This window comes from Pezoporus wallicus, unplaced genomic scaffold (genome assembly GCF_028554395.1).
Source record: "Pezoporus wallicus isolate ANWC-B61680 ecotype Strahan unplaced genomic scaffold, APGP_CSIRO_Pwel_v1 scaffold_6362, whole genome shotgun sequence".
Lineage (NCBI taxonomy): Eukaryota > Metazoa > Chordata > Aves > Psittaciformes > Psittacidae > Pezoporus > Pezoporus wallicus.
This window is the reverse complement of record NW_026637663.1, coordinates 1,861,214-1,885,893: the sequence shown is the minus strand read 5'-3', so window position 1 is coordinate 1,885,893 and position 24,680 is coordinate 1,861,214. Positions and strand designations below refer to the sequence as shown.

Below are 24,680 nucleotides of genomic sequence, written 5' to 3'. Positions count from 1 at the left end.
ATGCATGGTACAAACTTCCTAAATTGTAACACAGCACCTACTTAGTCCCAGTGACAATAGCTAATAAGTATGACCACAAGGATGCCTGCATAAATTTCATTATTCTAAGCACCAATTGTAGAAATAGGTGGTGTTCACTTGATGTTGTAAGGGAATTCTACATTTGTCAACCATTCTGCTTCAAAAGTGTGGATATTACATGTGACAGGAAAAAAGTCACAGCTGTGTAAGTTCTAGTTGGTATTCCTTTTCTGCTTTTATTACAGCATAAAGAAAAAAATTCCTTTGTCAAAGTGGACAGTGGAGTGGGTCAAAAGGTTCTGCCCACTCCCATGACAATTTTCTCATTGAAAAATAAATCATCTATAATTTGAAGCTTCTGCAGAGCCTGAACAGTGCTGCTGTTACTTGTTTCTATTTCATTTTGCTGGCTGCTGATCATCTCTTTATACATGGGGATACAAACACAGTCCTACAATAATTTTATCAAGGCTATTTTTTTTTATTACATGTCACTTTTATTCTAAAAACTTTCATTAAAATACATTGATGAATCTGGGAAGCACAGAATCCTTTGAATTACTGATGAATTAAATATGGGATTTTTTCCAGGGTAAAAATAAATGAATGTTTTAACTTCACTGTATCATTGGTTTTATTAATAAAATCAGCGTAGTAGGACTCTGTTTCTTTTAATTTATTAGTGAATGTCATCATCCTTTTATAGAGGAAGCAGAAATTGTTCAGTTTTAGTTAGAAAATGCTTGTGTTCTCAATAATGTTTTCATTTACTTTTTAAAATCGAATAATGAAATTATTCTACCTATGAATGTGCTAACAATTTGTGATTTAAAGTACTTTGCTTCTGAGAAGCACATGTGACCACCTTTAAATGTTTCTTCTTTCGTGCTTACTTAACTCTATTTACATAACTAATTAAGCTTTTTTCATGTGTAACTGGTTTTATGTGTTTCTGTCATTGGTGTGCTCATCAGTGACAGAAATGCAGCCAAAATATTCCCTTTTGAGTTCCCTTCCAAAAAATACCCGCTTGGGTTATGGGATGGTTTCATCCCATACTGTCATTTGGCAGAAAAGCTGAAAACTTCAAGGCAGCTAAGTGCCCATATGCTTGATTGAGCTGTTTATTTTGCAATTAATGAGTCTACTCATACACAAAGACCAAACAACCATCCATCCCAAAGGTAGAAGGGGGGGTCTATATGCTTAATTTTTACAGGCAGATTAGCTTTTGATTTTAATGCAATTTCCCTGATCACCTATAAAAAATGACCTTTTATTTAAGAAAAACAACAAACATGGAGAACTTGTATGCCAACATGCAAGAGGGTCCTCTGAATTTGGGTCTGTCCTCTTGTCAAAATGGGACTGTCACACAAAGCATGCAGACATTTAGAGGCCTGGGAGGACAAGAAAGTAACTGTACCCAATGACATCTTCCATTTTATTTCCAGATAATACTGCATTCTTTTACTAAGGTAAATACTGAAGTACTTCACAAATTCTTCCCTGGGAAGCCTGTGCCAGTGCTTGGCAACCATTTTGGTGAAGAAATTTTTTCCAGGGATCTACAGAGCTATGAAGTTTGGATCCCAGTTTGGATTATATGCCACCTACAGCTGAAACGTTGGGAATTTAGGATTATAATTCAGCTCTAATCTTATTATTTAAATACATTTGAGCATGGTGTAATCATTCTATATAAACTGAATTTGAAGGAGGAATCTGAAATATGGATGCACATCTGTTCAGCTCAGATTGAATTCAGAATTGGAGTTGTTCTGTAATCTTATTTTTATTGGTCCTCAAGATACCTTCAGTTTACTGTGAACCCAGAACAGAGGCATAGTTGTACAAATTGCTGCTTTGGTCTTGTTGGGTTCACAAGTTTGTCAACAGTATTTTGAACACTCTATACTCCAAAGAGTACATGTAAGAAGTCTTCTACATATGAATGACAATAAGAGAACTTCTGCTGGGAGTAAAATGTCATGAGGTTGAGGTCTTTTGCAAGAATATTTTGCAATATGTCATTTGATTAAGAAAACATTCTTCAAGAAAATTTATTGGCTTTCAACTAGCCTGTTGTCTTAAATGTCATTATGACTACTTCTGTCTCCCTAATTAAGCTTTTCTACCCCTAGCCTCCCCTAAAGGTATATGAATTCCGTTAAAAAACATATTTTCCTCAATTGGAAAAATATCTATAGATAGCGAAGAAAAGTCATAGTCCAGCTTCTTCACAAACATTCTAATACTCTCATATGTGAGTTTTCTGGTTTAAGTACATTCAATGAAAATCTTTTTCCTTCATGTTGTCTTCTCCATACGTTATGGAGTTCTAAATGTTTAGGCTAGACTGTTGTGATGAATTTTCTTTGGCTTTATTTCATGCAAAAACATTTGTTTCTTTAAAGCAGGCTGGCCTCCTCACAAGTGAAGATGAGCAGAAGTTAAAAATGAATTCTTTGAAGCAACGAATAGTGTTGCTGACAGAAAGCTCTGTCTCACAATTTCATTGAATCACAGAACTGTTTGGGTTGGAAGGGACATGAAAGATCATCTAGTTCCAGTCTCTTCCAGTATACTAGGTTGCTCAAAGCCCCATCCAGTTAGTTAGGAAAATAGTACAAGAACGTAGCTCTCCTATTCCTGTAATGTATGAAGTATCCCATCCAGCCCATACTGAAGTTAATTGCCCTCGCAGTAGTATAAATGCTTTCTTTATACCTCTGAATGTTTAAATAGCTGTTTTCTGATCAGTGCCTTTTCCACCAGTTATCTTCATGTCTACAACACTGTTGATGCCACTTTACACCCAACTAAAGGTAGAGGTGGAGCATACTTGAAATTTTCTTAGGGAGCTGTGCACTCAGCTGCAGGAGTAGAAACAAGCAGTGAAGGCCAGTGGTACTTTTAACTGGCACTGCCACACAGTGTGTCATAAGTCAAATTGGAGCCCCAGTATGTAGTGTGTGAATTCTTCAGCATAAGTGGTTAAAAGGCATCTTGTCACAATGGGAAATCAGTTCCACTTGATAAAATTAGGAAGGCAAGTAAGTTAAAGACAAAGCATTTTGGAGTACCTTCTGAGCCTCGTTCTCATAGCATGAGTACTATTTACCCTTTTGTCGTGGTTTAAACCCAGTCAGGTAACTCGTTCACTCACTCCCCCCCTTCTTTCCCTCCCCCTGCTCTCGGAGGGATGGAGAGGAGAATCGAAAAGAATGCAACTCCCACGGGTTGAGATAAGAACAGTTTAGTAACTAAGGTATAACACAAATCACTACTGCTACCACCAATGATAATAATGATAAAGGAAATAACAAGGGAAGAGAATACAACACCTCAGCACCAGCCAACCGATAACTCGCCCCCCAAGCCCGACCAAGCTCTGACCGATACCTCCTCCAACCCCGCAGTCTCCCAGCCCTTCCGGCTAACTCCCAGTTACATCCTGGGCATGACGTGCTGTGGTATGGAATAGCTCTTTGGTCAGTTTGGGTCAGGTGTCCTGTCTCTGCTTCCTCCTGGCTTCCCCTCCTCCCTGGCAGAGCATGAGGCTCACAAAGTCCTTGGCCAAACCAAAACATCTCTATCAGCTCTGTTCCCGAGCCGAAAGTCAAAACACTGCACTGCACCAGCTACCAAGGAGGAGAAACATGACTGCTACTGCTGAACCCAGGACATTATCCACCCCTTATTCCATACCATTCACGTCATGCTCAGATCCCACATTTTCAATATACCATCACTCTTATCTCGGTGCACTCTTATCTTAGTGCATGGACCAGTCCCTATAAAGCTGCTGCGTCCATCTGGTCCATGTCAGGCTCCATCTCATGTAACAGTCTTCCAGAGCAGGAGAGACTGTGTGCAGTGTTCACACTCGTGAATAACCTGGGCAATAGTGTCCATTGTTAAGTCCACCCCTCGATCATGAGTCCATCTCTATGTTGCATCTCTGCTCTGATGGCCTGAAGTGCCATGGGCCCACCAGGCTGAAAATAATTCACTGTCCCCTTAAGCAGTTTCTGCAGCTTGTTGCTGGGGACTCCATACAGCTGCCTTCCATCTCCGACGCTTCCAAAGCACTGGAGGGGCCCAGTGGACTAGATACTTGCCCATACTGTCCCACACACCCTGCCACTCATGACTCTCCAGCCTTGGGGAAAATCTCTTGGTCCCCCTATATTGTCTAACCCCAGACAAGACCCAAACCTGACTCTGCTTAACTTTTGAGATCAGACAAAATGGTTGTGGGTAGAACACAGCCTGTGTGTGTGCCAACATGCTGATCCCCATCACAATCAGCAGGCAGGTCCCAAGGATACCCAAAGGCCATTCAAAACCTTCAGAACTCTCAGTTGATGCTGCTGTACTTGTCACTGGGGCTGGTGTAGCTGCTGTGCTTGCCGGCTCTCCCACCGCCAGCTTCTCTTTTCCTGAGTCCAGCTCTTCCTCCTCTGCCTTGCTGGGAAATGCTGCGTGGTCTCCTGCATCCTCCTGGGGCTCGGCGGGCGGCTTCCGGGGGATGCTCTCGGCCGTCTCAGGGCGGGGCTCGGCCGCGGGGCTCGGCTCGGCTGCCGGACTCGGCTCCTCCGCCGAGCTCGGCTCTTCCGCGGGGCTCGGCTCCTCCGCCGCCTTATCCCGCTGCTCGGCAGCCGCTTCCTTCTGCTCCTCGACCGCCCCGACCTCCTCCACCGGCAGCCGTCCCCTGGCGGCCTCCGGCCCCGCTCCCGCCGCCGCTTGGTCCCCGGGGCCGCTCTCCCGGGCCGCTTCAGCAGCCGCCGGCTCCCGGGACCGCTCCCCCTCAGTTCCCCGCAGCCTCACGAAGATGGAGAGTAGGGTGAGGGCCAGGACGGTGAAGAGCAGCCGGACGGCCAGGTACAAGTCCACGGCCACGTCCGTCCCGCCCTGCTGCTGGAGCCCGCCCGTATTACAAGCCATTGCCATAAAGCACAGTGAGACAAGAACCTTAGCCCAGGCCCCACACTTGATAAACACTATCACAGCAAATACCGGCTCTACGTAAGTTACAACGGTCTGAAGCTGTGAGATCAAGAAGAACAACTCTGATACCCAATAAATCAGCATTGTGACGAATGACTATTAATCCAGTCAAATCTGTCGTTATCTCAACCCTTCGTGCCCCACGTTGGGCGCCAAAAAGAACTGTCGTGGTTTAAACCCAGTCAGGTAACTCGTTCACTCACTCCCCCCCTTCTTTCCCTCCCCCTGCTCTCGGAGGGATGGAGAGGAGAATCGAAAAGAATGCAACTCCCACGGGTTGAGATAAGAACAGTTTAGTAACTAAGGTATAACACAAATCACTACTGCTACCACCAATGATAATAATGATAAAGGAAATAACAAGGGAAGAGAATACAACACCTCAGCACCAGCCAACCGATAACTCGCCCCCAAGCCCGACCAAGCTCTGACCGATACCTCCTCCAACCCTGCAGTCTCCCAGCCCTTCCGGCTAACTCCCAGTTACATCCTGGGCATGACGTGCTGTGGTATGGAATAGCTCTTTGGTCAGTTTGGGTCAGGTGTCCTGTCTCTGCTTCCTCCTGGCTTCCCCTCCTCCCTGGCAGAGCATGAGGCTCACAAAGTCCTTGGCCAAACCAAAACATCTCTATCAGCTCTGTTCCCGAGCCGAAAGTCAAAACACTGCACTGCACCAGCTACCAAGGAGGAGAAACATGACTGCTACTGCTGAACCCAGGACACCTTTTTACATAGTATTAATGCTATTTACATAGCATTAGTACTATTTACAGGCAAGGTATGCTTTATTTTGACTAGAAAACATGGAGCCACAGGAAAAAGGAAAATTATCAGTGATGGGGGTTCATAAATATTCCCATTTTACCATCTGAAATCTCATTTTGCAGTTTTCCTACTTTTTGAATCATTAGCAATCATAAAAATAATACACTGATAAAAATTGACTGTTGGGAAATCTGAAATTTTTCTTTCTACAGCATAGTCTTGATGCAAGGGAAATTATTTGTGTTGCAAATAGAATTTTGCCTCTTGCTTCCTCCATGCATAATGCATGTTTTGGAACAAAACTCTTGAAAACATATATCCACAAAGAGAATAGGATATTACAAAGGCCATTTTCTCTGGGTTTCCTAATTGGGCTGCTCTTTTCCTTTGAGGTGTATTACTTGTACGTCTGACCTGAGACATCATTTTCACTGCTTTCTACTGTGGTGAAATGCTGAAAAGGAACTGCAGTCTTTGCTATTGAATGACTTTGTGTACTTCTGTTTTTCTTCTCAAAGAATGCAGGGTCTTCAGGATAATAACAACCATGAAAGGATGAGGAATTTGATTTGAAATTGTGCTTTTATTTTGGTTGCTGATTGCCATCTCTAACCAATTCTGCTGAAGGGAGTCACGGATTCTCAAACTAGAAGTGTGTGCATGGCATAAAGCATGTCTCACTCCCTTATGTTGTAGGTCATTTTGAGGCCTTGGGACTCCCTTGTTACTAATGAATCTGTTAATTCAGTCATGAGTTTTGTTACTGCATGTTCAAAGTTCTGTTTTTTTGAACTAGTGATTTTGGAAGATAGACCAGAGGTGGAAAACATGGTTAACAATACACTTTTCCTTCAGAAGACTTAAGTTTTCAGGCATTTCTTTCAGCATGTAAAAAAAAATCTGCTTTCAGCTTCCAGGTTTGATGCCTAAAAAAGACTGGTCAATATTCAGTCTGTAACTTAAACTACTTGATCCCATGAACCTTCTTGACAACATCAACAGCCTTGCACAAAAGAAGGCTGTATGTGTAGTTACACTGTACCACAGAATTATTAAAACTGTGGTTTGAACCAAGGATGATAAAGCTGTATTCTCTTTGCAGTCTGCTTTAACACTTATTTCTGTGCACTTCTTGTTAGTAGCCCTACTGTGTACCACAGAGTTTGAAGCCTCAAAAGGGGGTTAGTTACATCACTTTGGCAAAACATTAGTAAGGGGTGTTTGTTTTTTTTTATCAAGATGGTTAAAGGGTGGAGAAGTACCATGAGGCTTTCATGATCACATTAGGACCTGATCCAAACTCCATTAACTGCACTAGCCTTTGTTTTAGTTTTAACTGGACTAATGAAAAATAACAGAGAGTGATGATGAGTTTCCGTGAGATCACTCAAGAAGTGGAGAAGAGCAAGCAATTAGAAGCTTTTTTCTGTAGGTTAGGTAAAAAATCGAGCACTGTTCTCTTTCTTTTTCAGATATTCCCTATATTTTTGAGGGACTTAAATGAAGATACAACCTTAATCACATTTTGATTATGTAGCTGTACTTAATGAAAAATTCATTACCCTTATTCATTTGAATAGGAAGATCCATATTGTCATTTCTTCTTATGAGTGTAGTACTGACTACAGCCAAGACAGATAAGAAATAAGTGTACATTATTTCCTTTAAACTTTTGACTCATTTTTAAAAGCAGAATTCACTAATTAGCTTCCTTTTTCAATTTTACATGGAAACTTTTTTCAACCTAGTAGTTAATTACAGAAGACAGGATGAAAGAAAGTGATATGCAACCAGGGCTGTTCATACCTCTTTTTAACCTTTATATCATAAATTAACTAATGTGGAATAGAATGCCATGAACTCCTAAAGTGTATAGAAATTTCACAGGCCATAATTTTTCTTTTGTTTGTTTGGTTTTGGTTTTCTAGGTATAATGTTACTTGATGCACATTTGTTTGATTGTAATAACTTAGATTTTCAAATCTCGATGACAAGTCGGAAAATGGAAGACCACATCGTAGCTTTGGGTAGATAGTGAAAAGTTATCCTTGGGAAGAAATAGTTTAGTGTTGTTCTACCATACGATGACTTCATAAGATATGCAGTCTCTCTTTTGTAGTCAAGCAGAGATTTAAGGGGTGTTTTCTTTTAGCATTCATACTGCTGCAGCAGTTTATCTCTTAAAAACACAAATAGTTGACATTGTTTAGACCCAGCCGGTAATTCAGCACTATGCAGCCATTTGCTCACCCTTCCCCTTCCCCATTCCAGGAGGGATGGGGAGGAGAATCAAAAGGATGTAAATCCCACAGGTTGGGATAAGAACAGTCCAATAACTGAAGTATAATACAAAGCTACTGATACTAAGAATAGTAATAAGGGAAATGACAAGGGGGAAAGAAAAAAAAAATAAACACAAGTGATGCACAATACAATTGCTCATGACCCGCTGACCGATAACCAGCCTGACCCAAGCAGCAGTCGGTCCCTTTCAAGTAACTGCCCCCAGTTTATATACTGGGCATGACATGCTGTGGTATGGAATACCTCTTTGCCTAGTTTGGGTCAGGTGTCCTGTCTCTGCTCCCTCCTGGCTTCCCGTGCCCCTCCTCACTGGCAGAGCATGAGACTGAAAAGTCCTTGATCAGGATAAGCAGTACTTAGCAACAACTAAAACATCGGTGTGTTATCAACATGGTTCTCGGACTACAGCCAAAAACATAGCACTGCACCAGCTAATAGGAAGGAGAAAAAATAACTGTTACAGCTGAAACCAGGACAATAGTATATATTTTTTATGCTCTTGATTTATCCTTCTTGAGCAAGTGAACTCTTTTTAGGACGTGATATCCTTCACTTCATATCCATCTGACTTTACTTAAGGACAGAATCTGGCAACTGGGAAAGAAAGGCACACCTGTACAAAAGCAAACTCATTTGGGCATTATAGCATAATTGAAAGTGTCAGGACTTCTGTATCTCCTTACCAGAAGGTAATTTCTATGTGAGTCGGGAGGAGGACAGTGTTATAGTTTATTTCTATCCCTGCATCATTAAGGAGGAGGATAAACTACTCTTGAAGGGTCTCAGGGTATCACATATGTACATCAAAATGGGGAAAACCCCTTGGAAATATAATGCTAATTCAAAACCTATAGCATTTCAAAACCTATAGCATTATTTTGCAGTATTGTCAGTCCTTTTGTGCAGTGCACAGTGTTAGCTAGATACTGGGTGAGTCATTATTTTATGACTTCTTGGAGAATTCCATGGGGAAATTTTTCTCTCTAATTTTATTAGGTAAATTGAATGCACCAAAATAATCTCCTAAAGACTTAAAAATGTCACCTATTTATGGTAAAAAAATTACAAACAAACAACAAACAAACAAAAAAAACCCTACCATATAGCTTCTTTGGGTTTATCTATTTTTAAGGCATTTCAAATCAGTCATCTTTGGTTTATACTATCTCTGATTCTTGCTTTCACTATTTCTTTTCAAACCATTTGTTCTTTATGCATACATTAAAACAAACTGGTCTTTTACACTGCTGCAGATCAATCTTTTTCCTTTGTATTGTCTTAGATGTTAGTTGGGTTTTTCCCCAGTATATTTTTTAGGCTTATTTCCTGCTCTCTTTGTCCTTTTTTACAAACAAACAAGCAGAACCCCTCAGCTTGACAAAGATGTTTGCTCACATAACAAATTGGTTTACTGCTCTGTCTTTATCTGTGTTGTTTTGTTGCTCTAGAGAGGATGAGCATGCCCTTATCCAGCAGTATTGTCAGACGCTGGGAGGAGAGTCGCCTGTGAGTCAGCCACAGAGTCCTGCTCAGATACTCAAGTCAGTGGAAAAGGAAGAGCGAGGAGAGCTAGAGCGCATCATTGCTGACCTTGAGGAAGAGCAAAGGTCTCATAATCATCCTACCTGATGTCTGAATTGTCACCTCCTTGTCTGAGCCATGCATGTATTGTGTGTAGTTGTTGGAGATGAGAAGAGATGGACCTAGGAGTCATGATTTTAGCCAAATATATAAAATCAATCAAGGCATATGTCGTGCAGAGCCTAATTGTTACACAGAAGAGGGTGGGTCTGTAATAAAATACCTTATTTACATCCCTATTTTCTTGGTTTATAATTTGGCGGTTTTACCCCCTAAACTACAAGACATTGTTTTTGTGTGAGCTACTTGTGTTCTTAGATGGAGGTGATGATAATATCATTTGACCTAAGGAAGTTTTAGGAAGTTTTTTTTTATTTTAATTTGCTCAAGTGAGCATTCTCCTCTTTTCAATATATCAGGAGTCTACAGATAGAATATGAGCAACTAAAGGAGCAACATCTTCGTAGAGGAATAAACCCTCTTGCTTCACCTCCCGACTCCATTGTGTCACCTCATCATGCTGAAGATGCTGAGCTCATTGCTGAAGCTAAACTCCTAAGGCAACATAAAGGTCGCCTGGAAGCAAGGATGCAAATACTGGAAGATCACAATAAACAGTTGGAGTCTCAGCTTCACCGGCTACGGCAGCTACTTGAGCAGGTAGATGGACGCTGATGTTTTTCCCCTTTGCTGTTTCTGCACTATGGATTTCTTGGTGGAAACAAAACACTGGAATTTTACTGCAGATATTTTCACTACACTAGCTTGGTCTCTTGCAGTCAGTCATTTCTAGCATGAAGAGATATTTTTCCTATTCTCTAGTAGAAGCCATGGTGAAAGTCAAATAACACAAGAAGATTACAAGTGCTGGAGTGATTGTGGTAACTTATGAAACATTGAGCATAACTCAGAATCACAGACCAGCCCAGGCTGGAAGGAACCTCAAAAGATCATCTGATCCAGCCTTATTTGGGAAAGGGAGCCTAAGTGAGGTTACCTAACACTCTTTCCAATTGCATCTGGTAAAGCTCCAGTGAGCAGGACTCTACTATGTCATAGAATCGTTGAATAGTTTGTGTTCAAAGGGACCTTCAGAGGTCACCTAGTCTACCGCTCCCTGCAATGAGCAGGGACATCTTCAACTAGATCAAGCTGCTCAGAACCACATCCAGCCTGGCCTTGAATGTCTCCAGAGATGGTGCATCTAACAGGTCTGTGGGGAGGTTGTTCCAGTGGATATTGTTCTTACTATAACAATTATCCAAAATAATACTCTGCTTTAGAAAGAGAAAATATGACCACTGGAAGGGCTTTGTCTAGGCCAGGCAATGGAGAGGTTTTTAAAAGCTAATCTTCCTAGAGCACTCCTTTCTGAAATTATCTTGACTTTCCCTGTAACCATTGCTATGGTACCCTCAGTGTGATTTTATTATTACTATTGTTATTAACATCCCTATGAGAACACAGTTGTATCTTGGGTATGTTGCAGTAGGTTTTAATGAATTAAAAAGCAAGGGAAAGAAAATATATATACCTTATTCCAAGTAGTGGTGCCAGTTGCACCCTGTATATGAGTTCAGCTTTCCATCTTTCCTTAAATAATTTATCTGCTGTCATGATTAGTCACTGAAACCTTTCTTAGCATGCCAAAAACAGATGGCCAAAAATGCATCCAAAATGCAAAAGACCAATTTGTTTACATTAAAAATCCAGCTCCTCTTCAGTAGCATATTAAGAGCAATAAGCTACAGCAAAATGATCTGTGCACAGGATCTGCAGAAGACAAGAACCTTTTAGCAAATGTCAGTAACTAGAGATTTTAGGGATTTTTGTTGGGGGCAGAAATGTTGGTTGGTTTTGAAGCCAGAATAGGCACATCTAGATTATAAAAATAACAGCAGCAGCATCTACAAGGTGTTGCTAGAGATGTTAGTTTGTGGATCGTGTGTGGAAGTTCAAATGATGAAGAGAAATTCATATGAATGTTTTGTCCTAACTAATCATTACATTTGGTTCAGAGTACAGGAAGTCAAATGATTTCTGCATTTCATGAGTCAGGCAGGTGGCTGTATGTTGTAGAGGATTTAACTAAGCCAAGAAGCAGACTACATAAACCAGGTATCAAAATGGCATAAGCTCTTGCTGTGTAGATCATACTGTCATTACAGTGATAAAGATTTGTGTTTGTTTCTTTGTTTTATTGGTTGACTGTCATTTTCCTTGGCAGTTTTGGCTTAATTGCATCAAGATGCATTTGTTCCAGTGGCTTCTCTACCCCTCTAGCAGATTTTTTTGTTATTGTTACTGTTGTTCCAGCATCTTTAATCAGTATTTGAGTAGCCTAAATATTTCACAGGTAAGATAAAAACTGATGTAACTGTTAACAATAATTCATGAAGTATCTTGAGAACTATGACCAATTCTAAGTGTTTTAGAGAAGGGGTTAAAATCTGATTAAGAAACAGCTGTAGAATAGAAAAACAGAAGTTCTGCCATATCCCCAGTTGCTTTCAGCTTATCAAAAACATGTTCACACTTTAAAACTTTTTTTTTTTTTTTTTTAATGTAGCTGTGGTTAGTGTTTCATTTTTGTAATCTTTTCAGTATCCTTGTAACACTGTTAGGACCTTTAGGGTAGTGTGTTGAAGTGGACAGGCAGAACGTCAGTAGTTTCTTCTTACCAGTTTTGCCTTTGGATTTTTCTGGACATTCTGCAGCTTTTGGTTTCTGATAGGGAAATGTAAATCAGAGTTGACTATTTTTGGTATTTCTGATCATTTACACCTTATTTATTGTATGCTATTGTTTATTTGCTTCCTGTCCAAAATCTCCTGCCCCTGTGGGAGTCATGCCATGCTTCTGATTGTTCCAAGTACCATTTCCTAAGCTGTTCCTGTTTTTCTGTCTTTTAATGAAGTGGCTGGTACAAAGTCAAGTATGTGAAAGGTCTGCATTACCGCTTTTGTAATATATCTGTGAGTTTTCAATATGCCTTTTTATATGCTTTTAGTCAGCTATTCCCCTCAACAGGATTCAGAATTTCTAAGTAATTCAAATTTTTAGTATATGTTCTTTACAACTCCTTTATTTTGACATTAATACAATTTTGAAGCGGCGCTGACTGCCATTACTGCCCCCTGAACTTTCTGAAAAAAATGACCATTTTTCAGCAGTTTGGTTTTCTGTCACCTAGACCATTACTGCCTATGGAAGTCTTTAATTCTTTCACTGCTTGGGGAAGGACTTTATCAGATGCCAGCTGAGGATCTAAGATATTTGCTTATTTTTCTTTTATTTGCTGTCCCAATTTTTTTTTTTTTGTCGATATAAGGAATACCTTTTCTCATGAATGAAATGGATAATTTACATTTAAGGTTCCTGTAAGTCCCAATGTCCAAACCTATAACAACTCTGTAATTCCTGTATTAATAATTACTAGTATTTAAGGACACAACTGTCTTACAGCTGCTTCTTTGCTATGACTGGCATTTCATGGCATCTCTGTGTCTCTCCTGTTAACAGTAAGTCTCTCCGTTTCTCCACTTAGCCTCCCAACTGGTTTTTGGGTTTAATAACTTGTCATTGAATCTAAAATAATGAGACTTTTTTCTCTAAAAGATGTGGAGTCTGTCTGCACTCAGATACTTGGGTAGAAAATTAATGAAACTTAGAAACTTTTCTGCAGTCACTGTTTAATCTAGATGAGAGCATTCTATGACATTCTTTAGAGAGCACCTTTAGCAGAAATATGCATGCATCCTCACTGCACACTTCCCTGCTTCAGGTCACAATTCTGAGGTTACCATACTATTTTTATTTCAGCGAGCCCAAAGGATTGGTAGCTGTCACACAACGTTGTCATTTTTGTCTACCTGATTGATTATAGCGCCAAAGAGGAAGGTGAAAAAGAACTGGCATGTGATAGCTTTGATGCCAACGTGTTAATGATACAGAGAAAAAAAAAAAGAGAATCCATTTTCAATTTTTATTCTTTCACCCTTTTAGATACTGCATGTACAAAGTAGAAGTAAGACCTATTATGAAGAGCATTTAAAGTCTGTTTGGATTTTTCTCTGCTGGTCTGAGCTACTGAATAGAGATTTCATATTGGATTTGATAATGAAGTTAATGGGAGCTAAAATCATCTGTCAGTGGCTACATGATCAAACTCAAAGACAGAGTAAATAGGGACTGCAACTCTCTCTCCAACTGAAAACAGAGGAGCAACTTTATAAGAGTAGAGGAGACTGTTTTGTAGCAGAGAGGATAAGTATGGAACAAGAAACTTGTGTAACGGATATAATAAGAGAATTTGGCAATTTTGAGGTTTTCTGTGATTTGGGAAGGGGGTGAGGGAAGGAGCACACCCATTTTTGGTTTGGTTTGATTTTTACCAAAAGCAACAGAAGTCAAGGGAAGAATGGGTATGTCTTATCTATTCATTAAGCCAGAAAACACTTCGGGCTTTTCTTTGAGAAAGACACCAGTAGGAGGCACGGTGAAATAAAGCATTGTAAGTCTAAACTGGTTAGAATAAATATCTCCTTTGAAAAGCTTTAAAAAACTGCTGTGATGCAGAAAAAATACCTCAATTTCAGAAGAACTTGCATATCACTTCATATTTTGGTTTTGCATAAAAGTTCAAAAACTCACAGAAACCGGACTTCTCCCTCATCCTTATAGAAGCATGCCCAGTATTCCTGCTTTTATTTATTCAGGAAGCAGCAGCAGGCCTATAGTAAAATCTAGGGTGATTTTCTTATTATTTCTGGCTCATGGGTTGTCTGATGGGTTGTTCTAAATAAGAATAAATGAACTTCATGATGCCCGTAGGGACTTGATAATGAAAGTGTTCCGATTTTGAAGGGTTATTCAACTAGGGTCAAGTAGAACATGATTTTCTACGTTTTTTCCCTTGGGTTCTCTCCTAGTAAAACTGTTAAAGCATGTAAATACATGCAGCTATATCCTCAACAGTTTTACATTTAACGTTTTTCAGTATCTGATTATTATATTGAGGCATTTCTGCCACTAGCAGAACCCTTCCCTTTCTGCTCCAAACCCCACTCTTCATCTGCTTAACTGTATTTTTCTGTTTTTTGGAAGAAGCGGGTTTTGGTTTGCTTTCACTTTTCCTGTTCTTGCAGTCACTGGAACTATGTCATGTAATATCAGTATATTAAAATTAAGTCATCAGACATTGTCCTCTTATTAGAAGGTGGTAAGGGGTTTGGGTTTGAGTGGGGTTTTTGTTCATTTGTGGTGTCTGGGTTTTTTTAATCAGACTGGAATATTTCATTCTGCCTGCTGCAGCAATATATGGTACATCGATATAAAATATTCCAAGTATGTTTTGTTTGCTCTCAGTTTATCCACTGTTAAGAGTCCTTGTGCTCTGCAAGGCTTTTTTGTCATTTACAATAGTACTCCTGAGTGATACTAAATAACCTTCACTACTAACTCATCATTTAAGTTTGTAGGCATCTCCTTTCTATCCTGATTAATCTTGACTTTATAGTGCTTCGCTATACTTGATCTAGCCTATGTGTTGCTGTGCTACGGTTTTGTATCAAGTCCAGCAATGGTCTTCCTTCCTCAGTCACCTGTGCACCATTTGTCCACAGTTACTGCTTGAAGAGGGACAGAGATCCAGTCCAGGTGCAAGTTTGCATTTTGGATTATTCAGATTCTCTCTATCCATCTGTTTGTTGGGTGGGCAAGCAGCCACTCTGCTGCTGGAGTTAGCCTTGTTCTGTAATGAAGTAACTTGACTGTTAACCCTTGGAGAGTTTGCTTCATCTCTTTACCATTGTAGCTTTAACCTCTTCTTGAACAGAGATTCCTGGCAATACAGAATTCCCTGGGGTTAGTTACCCCAGGCTTGGCCTATTTAAAATCACCACACTTCTTTTACCTAGACTCTGCAGCAGGTTGAATTCTGATACTGAAGAGCAAATTGCTTAACTACTTGATAGGCATTCACTGTTCATAGGAGTGTCTTGATGGTAAAATCCTTGACTGGATTGAAAACATTTCCATTTTTATTTGTCTTCGGTGTGCAGAACAATATTCCTTGATTTATTCTTTTAGTCAAAACTGAAAGTTGGTGTTGTCATGCTCAAAGAGAGATGAGATTTGGAGGAGAAAAAAAAATTGCTGAGGGCTCAAGGGAACATTTTCTTTTGTTTCTCACCACTGTGTATGGAAGAAAAAACATCTTCCATTGTTCAACAAGCTTCAGGTTTGTTGAAGGTTATTTTTTTTTTTAAACTGGAAGTTGTCTCAAAAAATCAAATGTTGCACTTAAGGCTGTGAGCTGCAGAGGAGGAAACTTGTACTGCCATTCTGTATATTACCTCTTTCCATCGCGTCTCATAGCTGTTCTAGGTACTCATTCAGTCTGAGCTTCATAAAGATCTTAAAAGTCATGATTTTTCTTAATTATTATTATTTCTGTATCTGCTTTTTGACAGATTTACCTAATCTGCTCTTTAAGCTGCATGGAAATAATTTGGTGATATGCAATTTAAAGGGAATGATAGGAGCAAGCATTTCAGCTGAGATTCTATAACTACCTCAGATGTAAATACTATTTCACATGTTTCTGTTGGTTCAGAACAGTCACTTCTGGAGTTCAAATACTGTATTACTACTCTCTTTCTCAAAGGATTCTTCACAAGAAAAAAGGAAAAGAGGAAAACAAATGCCTGAGTAAGATCCCTTCGAATATTTATGAGTTGTTATTAGTGAAGAAGTGTCTTTCTTATTTTGTGTCCATATATGTATACTTACATGTAATCACAAGCATATACTTGGCTACAACTAAATGTAATATAGAAATTAGGTATTTGACTATTCAGGTGAATTTAAGAGCCCAAAAAGGCTTGCCTACAACACGCTTTTCAAAGTATTCCTGGAGATTACTTATTACACATTTTTCTTGCAAATTTGGTATCCACCATGCTTTTGAGAAACAGTTTCAGCAGGAGTTGGTAGCTAGCTACCACTTTTTAGATTTAACAAAGTTCTCTTGAATCTTTTGTCTTCACTTAGCCTGATTGTGAAGCAGTTTTGCGGAACTGTTCACGATCGAACAGTTGCTTCTATGCATGATCAGTCATCCTAGTGAAGCTTCTTAGGGACCTTAGCTGAATGTCCTCTGTGTATGTGTATATGTACATATATATCCACATATATATACACACACAACCCAAATAATACTATTGCATAGTCTTTCCGTTTAGCTGGACTGAGTACCTCAGCAGACTGTTTGTGTTGTACATAACATCATATTTCTATGGTGCATGCTTGCCACAGGCCGTTGCTTTTAGCAAGACCGTCAAGTGGAGTCTCATAAGAATTACACTTAAGTCTAAATTTTCTTTTAACAGGTTGTCAGTTTAGTTTTTCCCCCTTTAAGGGTTGTATAGACCTAAGCCAACTTTCACTAGTTTGAAGAACAAACAAGAAAAAAGGAAAGGAGTGGGATGTCTCATAGAAGACTGCAATTAAATCCTCTAGGTACAATTTATCTAAATTTGGATATTACTGTCTTTAATGTAGCCTGAGACTGATTCCCGGGTTAATGGCGCTTCCCCCTGTGCTTCGCCCCAGCACTCTGCCTTTGGCTACTCACTAGAGCAAGAGACAAGCTCACAGTTTCATCAGACAGGTAAGTGTTTTAATCAGCTCATGGGCTTCGTGGGTCTGTAAATGACTCCTGAATAGGTTTGCTGGCGTCTTTCTGAAAAGATTTGTAAGTAAAAAGGAACTGATCTTTATCATGATACTGTGAACAAGGCGAACTACAGTTGGAGCTGTTGCTTCCCCACACTTGCAAATAGCTGCGGTATCACAAGAATCCACATGACTGAAATATGTATTTATGTCAATAGACTCCTTGATCCCATACAGTTTGAGCAAGTGAATTTACTGGGCAAATCCATCCCTGCTGAAGGAGGAACCACATTTCACTGGACTGAAACAGCCAACAGCTGTTTGTCCTACAGTGCAAGGAATCTGTCAGATACAGGAACAGCCAAAACATGTAATTAAAGCTTCCTGATGGCTGTTTTAAAAATTCCTATGTATCCTCAGCTTATCCTGCTATTTTGATGATCCTACCCCTCAAAGACTTCACATCTTTAGGAATTATGGAGTTAAGTGTACAGCCTCTGCACTTGAGGGGATTTCTTTCTTGAAAGATTATTTTAAATTCTCCAATATCAGAACTCATCAGTTCCACTGGGAATTAGAAAAATAACTGGAGAGCATTGAATGCTCAAAATTGGGGCGGGGGGGGATAAAAGATTTTTCTCAAATGACTTTAAATACAATTTCATCCCTGTTTTGGTTTCAAGCCTTTGTATTATAGATTTAAAATCATTTTAATTATGTGAAATCCAGGAAATTATTCTCTTGCATACAGAAAATTGTCATTCAACATTGACATGTGTTTTTAATTTATCAGAAAAAACATGGAACTTCTTCAAGTGTGATTTAATGCTACGGTAGTTTTATGAGAAATGCTGTCAAATGACGCTGCCAGGAACAGAGCCAGCTCTATTCCCTAGCCATTCCCTTAGATAATTTTAAGCAGCATTTAAAAAAGTAAAAAGGGCAAGGAAGATTTTAACACTAATGAAATTGCATCAGCAATTTCATATAAAAGAGAAATGGTTTGGTTTGGGTCCCCCCCCTCCCCCCCCCCAAAAAAAATAATGGTGTATATTAGCCTGAAAGTTACACAACAAATCATTGAAAAATGGAAAAGAATTTTAATTGAGCAGCTACTGAATATAATGCCCTTGTCTTGTAAACCTTTTATTTATTTTAACTTTTAATTCTTCTATACTGCTGCTTCTTGGTAATTTCTTCTAGTTAAATTTTGGGTGCAAGAGTTAAGCTGTAATAAAAGAGAAATGAGTTCTGGTGCAAATCAATAAAGTAACTTTCACCTCCTCTCCCAAGGCTGGCAATTATCAATGACAGTTCCTGCACATTAAGTTACAAAGGCTTCAGATAGTGGTTTCCCTTGAAATATAAAGGAGCATTTAACTGGAAAGTTGGATGAGAATGTGTTTCAGAAAGTTTTTGTCCTTTTTTTTAACTTTTCCTCTTTCTTCTCCTCTCCTTACTAAAATCATTGGTGTCTTTTGTTGTTATCTGCAGATGACTTGTTAGTTCCACCTCATGATACCAACACAGATCTAACAGATGTTATGGAGCAAATCAACAGCACATTTCCAGCTTGCTGCTGTAAGTGTAACAAAGTATGTCTTGTATTGAATTGTATAGTATTGAATTTGAGGCAGTCTTTTGAAGAAAAAAGTCCTTCTTGTCATATTGATTAGGAAAAAAAATCTCTCTGGTGAGATTACTTCTCAGGATACTCAAGCTAAATAATTCACTTTTTTAAAGCTGCTCAATAGAGACTATTTATTTGTGAAGGTAAACAAACAAATGTTCTCAACATTTTAAGTAGAAGTAATTCACTATAAGAAAAGCTCCATATGGAATTTTCAGCTGTGCCCACATAAAGGAAAAAAGACTCTGAATTCCATTGGCTGCTGATACCAACTGTATGTGGTACCTAAATGAATGTAGATTCAGGATTTCTCTAACAAAATTTAACAGGAGGGACCATAGCCCAATCCTGGCTGTCTGAACTAATTACTGAAGTAGTTATTAAACTAAGTGACCAGAGGAAACTGCTGTTAACACAGCACATAACACCTTTCTCTACTTAAATGCACTGAAAGTTGATATTTAGTGTCTATTAACGAGAGATCAAAAGGAAAACCAATTAGCATGTCAGCTGACATACATTTCCACTATTCCTATTCCTTCCAGAGTGTCACTGCACTTACAAGAGTGAGGCCTTACCTCTCTGATTCCAGCAGTATTTCATACAGATTGTTTGGTTTGGCAGGGAAAGTGAAGTGCCTACTTTCTTATTCATGTGTGGGGTTGTTTTGTTTTTTTTTCTAATACATACATGCATGTATATCTTCACTTTCAGCTCTTTTGCCTTAGAAAAACAGTAGTGAAAACTTACAGCTACCTGGTCTTTTGGCCCAAATCAATTTAGGGCAAATTGCCCTGTGTCAGGGCAAGTTTGATAATGATAGCTGTTCTCTGCAACCAGGAAACATAGAGGCAAAAAGAAAACCAAACCACCTAATAGCCATTCAACAGTACCCTAAATAATACTCGCAGGAGGAGACTGCGAGTGTAGCTCCACATCCTTTCATATTGTGAAGTGAATCTGAGCATTTAAGATTAAAAGAAGTCACAGTTCCAAATTTCAAGTATTTTTCCCTTTGTCATTGGCATACTGCTGCAGAAGTCAAACCAAACCAGTGTGCCCCAATTTGTGGGTACTACTTAGTTTGGTCTTCAGTCATTCTGTAACATATCTTATTTGGGAGATTTACTAGGATTATATCTTTTTAATCATGTAAGATTCATGTACTGTTTTAGAAGCTTGGAATTAGGATTATTAGTCTAGCCTTCCTAACAGAGTACATTAAACTATATGACTTTTGCTAGGGAAGACCATGACAGACCATCTAGTCCATCATCTTTTCCTGTAGACATTTGAGAGGGATCAGTCTTTCTGGACAGACAAACATTTAACCTCTTACGTAAAGCTTCAATGATGCAGACTCCAAGGACTCCCTAGGCAATCTTTTTTAAGAGCATCACTGTATTCCTAACCTTAAAAAATAATATCCTTACCCTTTTTTAATTATATCCAACTTAAATTTCTTTAGAATAGCCTTCATGTTCAACATGTGGTGTCCATTATTAATTTAATTTTTATTAAGCTATTTGTCACAAACCTTATCACTACATGTCTCTCCTAGATTGGCGCAGCTTTCATTAAGGAGTTATAAGCATCTGAAGTCTTGCATAGATTATTTTTATCACATCTTGACTGTGTAATAGAGCTAGTCCTCTTATTTGCTATATTTGTTTTTATGGGTTTCAGGTTATAATTTATCCTGAAATCAGTATTTCTGCTTACTACCAAATGCTGTATGAGTAGTTGCTTCATAAGGGGTAAGGCCAACGCTGCTTTTAATTGTAGTTTTGGGTTTGTTCTGGTTTTTATTCTCCAGATCCTTTGATTATGGATATAATGCCTCCTTTCATTTCTTATTTATGAGGCTGGTCCTCAGAACTATGCAGCTGTGCAACACTGTGCAGCAGTCTTGCCTGTGCATCTGACTGTGTTCCAGAATAGAGCCTTCTGAACAGATGATATGATAATATACCACTCATAGGTCTATATGGTTCCAAGTGGTGAAAAAGGAACAATTCATATCATCTATACATTCATAATGCTGCAAATTTGTTAAAAGTAAATTTGTGAAAAAAGTTACGTGTAGACCATTACAATACACTTCTAGTTAAGTATTTAATTTTTTGTATATGAGTCTATTTGTTCTTCTATAGTACATAGTCTTCTGATACTGGCTTTGTTTTTAAACTGACAAGATGCATAATAATGTAAACCTCTATTTATTTTTTTTCTATTTTCAGCAAGTTTCACTGGCAGACCACAGGTATGAGACCTCTTTACGTACTTACACAGTCATTGGAAGCAAAGTAAAGCAAGTGGAAAAGTTCCATTAAAGCAAAGTGGCTGGGGTTTTTTTCCATGTATTTTCCCCTAGAAGTCTTTGTGGAAGCTAGACCAATGTACCAGGAAGGCTAAATTCTGGAATTTCCCAATTAACAGAAAGTTCATGCTAGCTCAGGCATTACCAAGGTACTATGGCATACAGTTCTGGGATGCTGACCAGATGGAATCAACTTGATTCCATCAAGACCAATTACTTTCAAGCCAGAATCAGCTTGCAAGATCAAAGCTGGTTCTTGCAGATCCATGTCCTTGTGCTGTAGTGCCCATAGCTCCAGTTTTGGGAGCTATGGGCACCAACACATGAGGATCAAGAGTCACACAGCATCTCTAGGCATTACATGAAGTTGCCTTCTCCCAGTAGGAAACCACTTTGCAAATCTGAAGCAGAAATTTGGCTACTTTCACAAAAATGTGGAAAACAGTCTAGTATTTAGACACTTGTTCTTGGAAATCCTACTGATACGAATTATCAGTTAAATCAGATATAGGAAAAACACTGACTTCAGGTTTAGGCTGATACTGAAGCCCACATATGACAAGTAAGGAATGACAGAATCTTGTGTCATTGCATAGTTCTTAGGAAGTTTCATTGTTAATTTTAAAGATTATCATAAATTGCAGTGTGAGACTTCAGAAAAAGTAAGTGGTGGGGAGTCAATTTAGTCTCCCAAATTGCTTCACCTTGTCCATTAGTCCACAGTTTTCAAGGTCAAAAAACTGATATCTAAAAATCCAAAAATATTGCTTTTTAAATACTTTCTTGGATTGCAGTATCTGGGATAGTAGGATTGTCCTCCCAAACAGGAATTTCTAAGGAGAATGGGATGAATCACACCCTGCGCTCAGTTAACTCAGACTCCGTGTTTCAATCTGGATAAGTTATGAGAGTGAACTAACCTGTCATTTTTCAGAAAACCTTTCTCTAAGCAGGCACAGAGAGCGCTTTCTGTGTTATCAGTGAATAATTCTAACCTTCCTGAAAAGCATTTATTTTATTTTTTTATCCAAGATTATTCCCAAATGGTCTTACTGCAAATCTGCCCTTCCAGAACTATTAGAGAAGGTACATTTGTCTATTCAGGAACAGAATCCTGAAGCAGGAGACTGGAAATAAACTTCACATTTGAAGGGGCTGAGTCCAAATCCAGACTCTATATACTCTCCATTTTTACCACTTAGGTTTTAGATAGGATAGTTGCCTAAACTTTTTATTCTACTGGTGCAGGGCATGGGGAGTCTGTAAGTCTTATTTACTGCTCAGTAGACTGACATCCTCTGGGCCTTACTCAACAAGAATTTTAAACCCTGCAGTACAGTAAAATTAGGTTTCCCTTAACTACACGCCTTAGTGATTTCCTGTGTCCTGGGCCAGTACATCTTAACTTTTTAAATATGGGGTATTTACAAAAAGACATCAGTGTCCTTAACTGAACTGAGTACAGAGTAGTTGCAGCTTTCTGTTTGCGTTAATGTGGTACTGACATGGTTATTTCTCATTATGACAGGCAATGTGAAGTATTCATTTGGACATTGACCAGTGCTTCCTGATGTGCAGTAAAGCCCTTTTCTACAAACCATCAATTGCAAGTTCCACTTCATCAGAAGACTGCATGGGACCCCGGAACATGCTGTTTGCTCTGACTGTGTGTTCTACTTGAGATAGTAAAACACTGAATACCCAAAGACAATGATGTTGTTTTTATAGTATCAGAAGTTTGGTTTTTTTCTTCCCTTTCTATGCAACTGTAAATTAATGAGCAGTGGAGTATTTGTCACTGATTTGTATAAATATACAGCCAGGGGAAAAGGGGCAGGGGCTTTATATATGTTCTTTTTGATAATCGTAAAGAGAACTGCGTAAGGAGTTTGGAGCAAAATGTTACATTTATACATTCCTTTCAGATCTTTGCTTTTACATTGTAAAAATACCCTTAGTTGTATTCTCACACATTTAATACTCTGTACTGATTATTTATATGCTAACCATCTGACCACACAGATTTCAGAATACCCTTCAGTTGTTTTCAGGATGAAGTTCCCATAATCTGCATTATTACTACTAGTTAACAAAAATTGCTGTTGGGCACAAGCTGCAGTATTTTAACTCCGTTAAACAAGGTAAACTCTCATTTCAAGTCATCATCCTCATGCACCACCAAAATGGTATTTTTAACTTTTAGTTTTTTCCAGCCAATACACTCCATTTGGAGGATTATTTTTTTAAGCCTTACTTTACTTTGAATCAGGAGATAGCTAAAAAGAGGACTTAGATGATAGCTTAAGTTGTTTGTACTAAGGTCTAAGTTAGTGTAATCTTTCCCAACTTTATTCAGAGACAAAGCTTTGCTGTTCCCTTCTGTGCCAAACTTGCTTCAAGTTTTGGAATTTACAGTCTGTAAAGTAAAGCTGATTTCTGTAAGATCCCCTTCTTGTGTCAGCCTCTTGGAGATGAAGAGACAATTAGAAAGCCCTTTCCAATACTATTAGTGATGGAGCATTTTCTTAATAACTGCAGTGCTCTTAAATATTACCGTTTGGCATTATAATCTTGCAACTAACTTTATCTTTGAAATAATTTTATTTATGTACTTTTAGTAGGGATAATTACAGGAAAATTATGTGACTGATCAGCTGATCTCTAGTTTTAAAATGATTAATAAGAGATTTTAATGCCTTCACAGAGTTTACGATGCTGCATGGACACTTGCTTTCATTTCAGAACATACCTTTAATTGGTAAAACTGCATGCAATATATTTCATGTATAGTGGAGAGAAACAAAACAGTGTTGTTCTTAGTTATTACTGAAGGAAAAAAAATAAATCTCAAGATGGTATTGGAATTCTCTACTGCTACCGAAAAATGTTTGAAACTATTAAGACAGCACATCAGGAATTTCTAGTGCTTTTGTGAAGTGGTGCCAACTAGACTGTCATGCACCCTCAGTATTTGCTCTTGGAGTGCTGCTGCTCAGGGTCTAATTTGGGCACAGCATTGACTCCAGTGCCAGTTCTTTCTGAACCCTTTGGCAAATTGTTTAACCACTCTGCCTCTGTTTTCCCATCTGTAAAATGGGGATGATAGTACTTACCTCTCAAAGGTGTTGTAGGGCTTGCTTAGTTAGTGTCTGAAAAGCTCTATATAAATGCTAAGTATTACTTCTGAGTGAGTGCAGCAAAATTGTCAAGGTGGGAATAGAAGATGCTGGCTCCTACAAATGCTTCACCTATTTAAAAAAAAACCCAACAACAAAAAAAAAAACCACAAAACAAAGTAGTGTAGTTATTTGAGAAGAAAACCCCCACACATTTTACAGAAGAGGAAAGCCGTGACCACCTTTCTACCTC

General features: G+C 38.8%; 1 protein-coding gene across 5 annotated transcripts in view; it reads left to right on the top strand.

The window, feature by feature from the left end:
* The window catches only part of UTRN (utrophin), a 372,113-nt gene extending 347,945 nt beyond the window's left edge, over window positions 1-24,168 (top strand). For all 5 annotated transcript variants that reach the window (XM_057406865.1, XM_057406866.1, XM_057406864.1 and 2 more), the window contains 6 exons: window positions 9,552-9,710; window positions 10,104-10,344; window positions 17,248-17,356; window positions 18,856-18,942; window positions 21,232-21,254; window positions 22,840-24,168. In XM_057406865.1, the coding sequence (XP_057262848.1) occupies window positions 9,552-9,710; window positions 10,104-10,344; window positions 17,248-17,356; window positions 18,856-18,942; window positions 21,232-21,254; window positions 22,840-22,848 (628 nt within the window). In that variant the 3' untranslated portion in view covers window positions 22,849-24,168. The remainder of the gene's footprint in view (window positions 1-9,551; window positions 9,711-10,103; window positions 10,345-17,247; window positions 17,357-18,855; window positions 18,943-21,231; window positions 21,255-22,839) is intronic.
* Window positions 24,169-24,680: the final 512 nt, after the last annotated feature.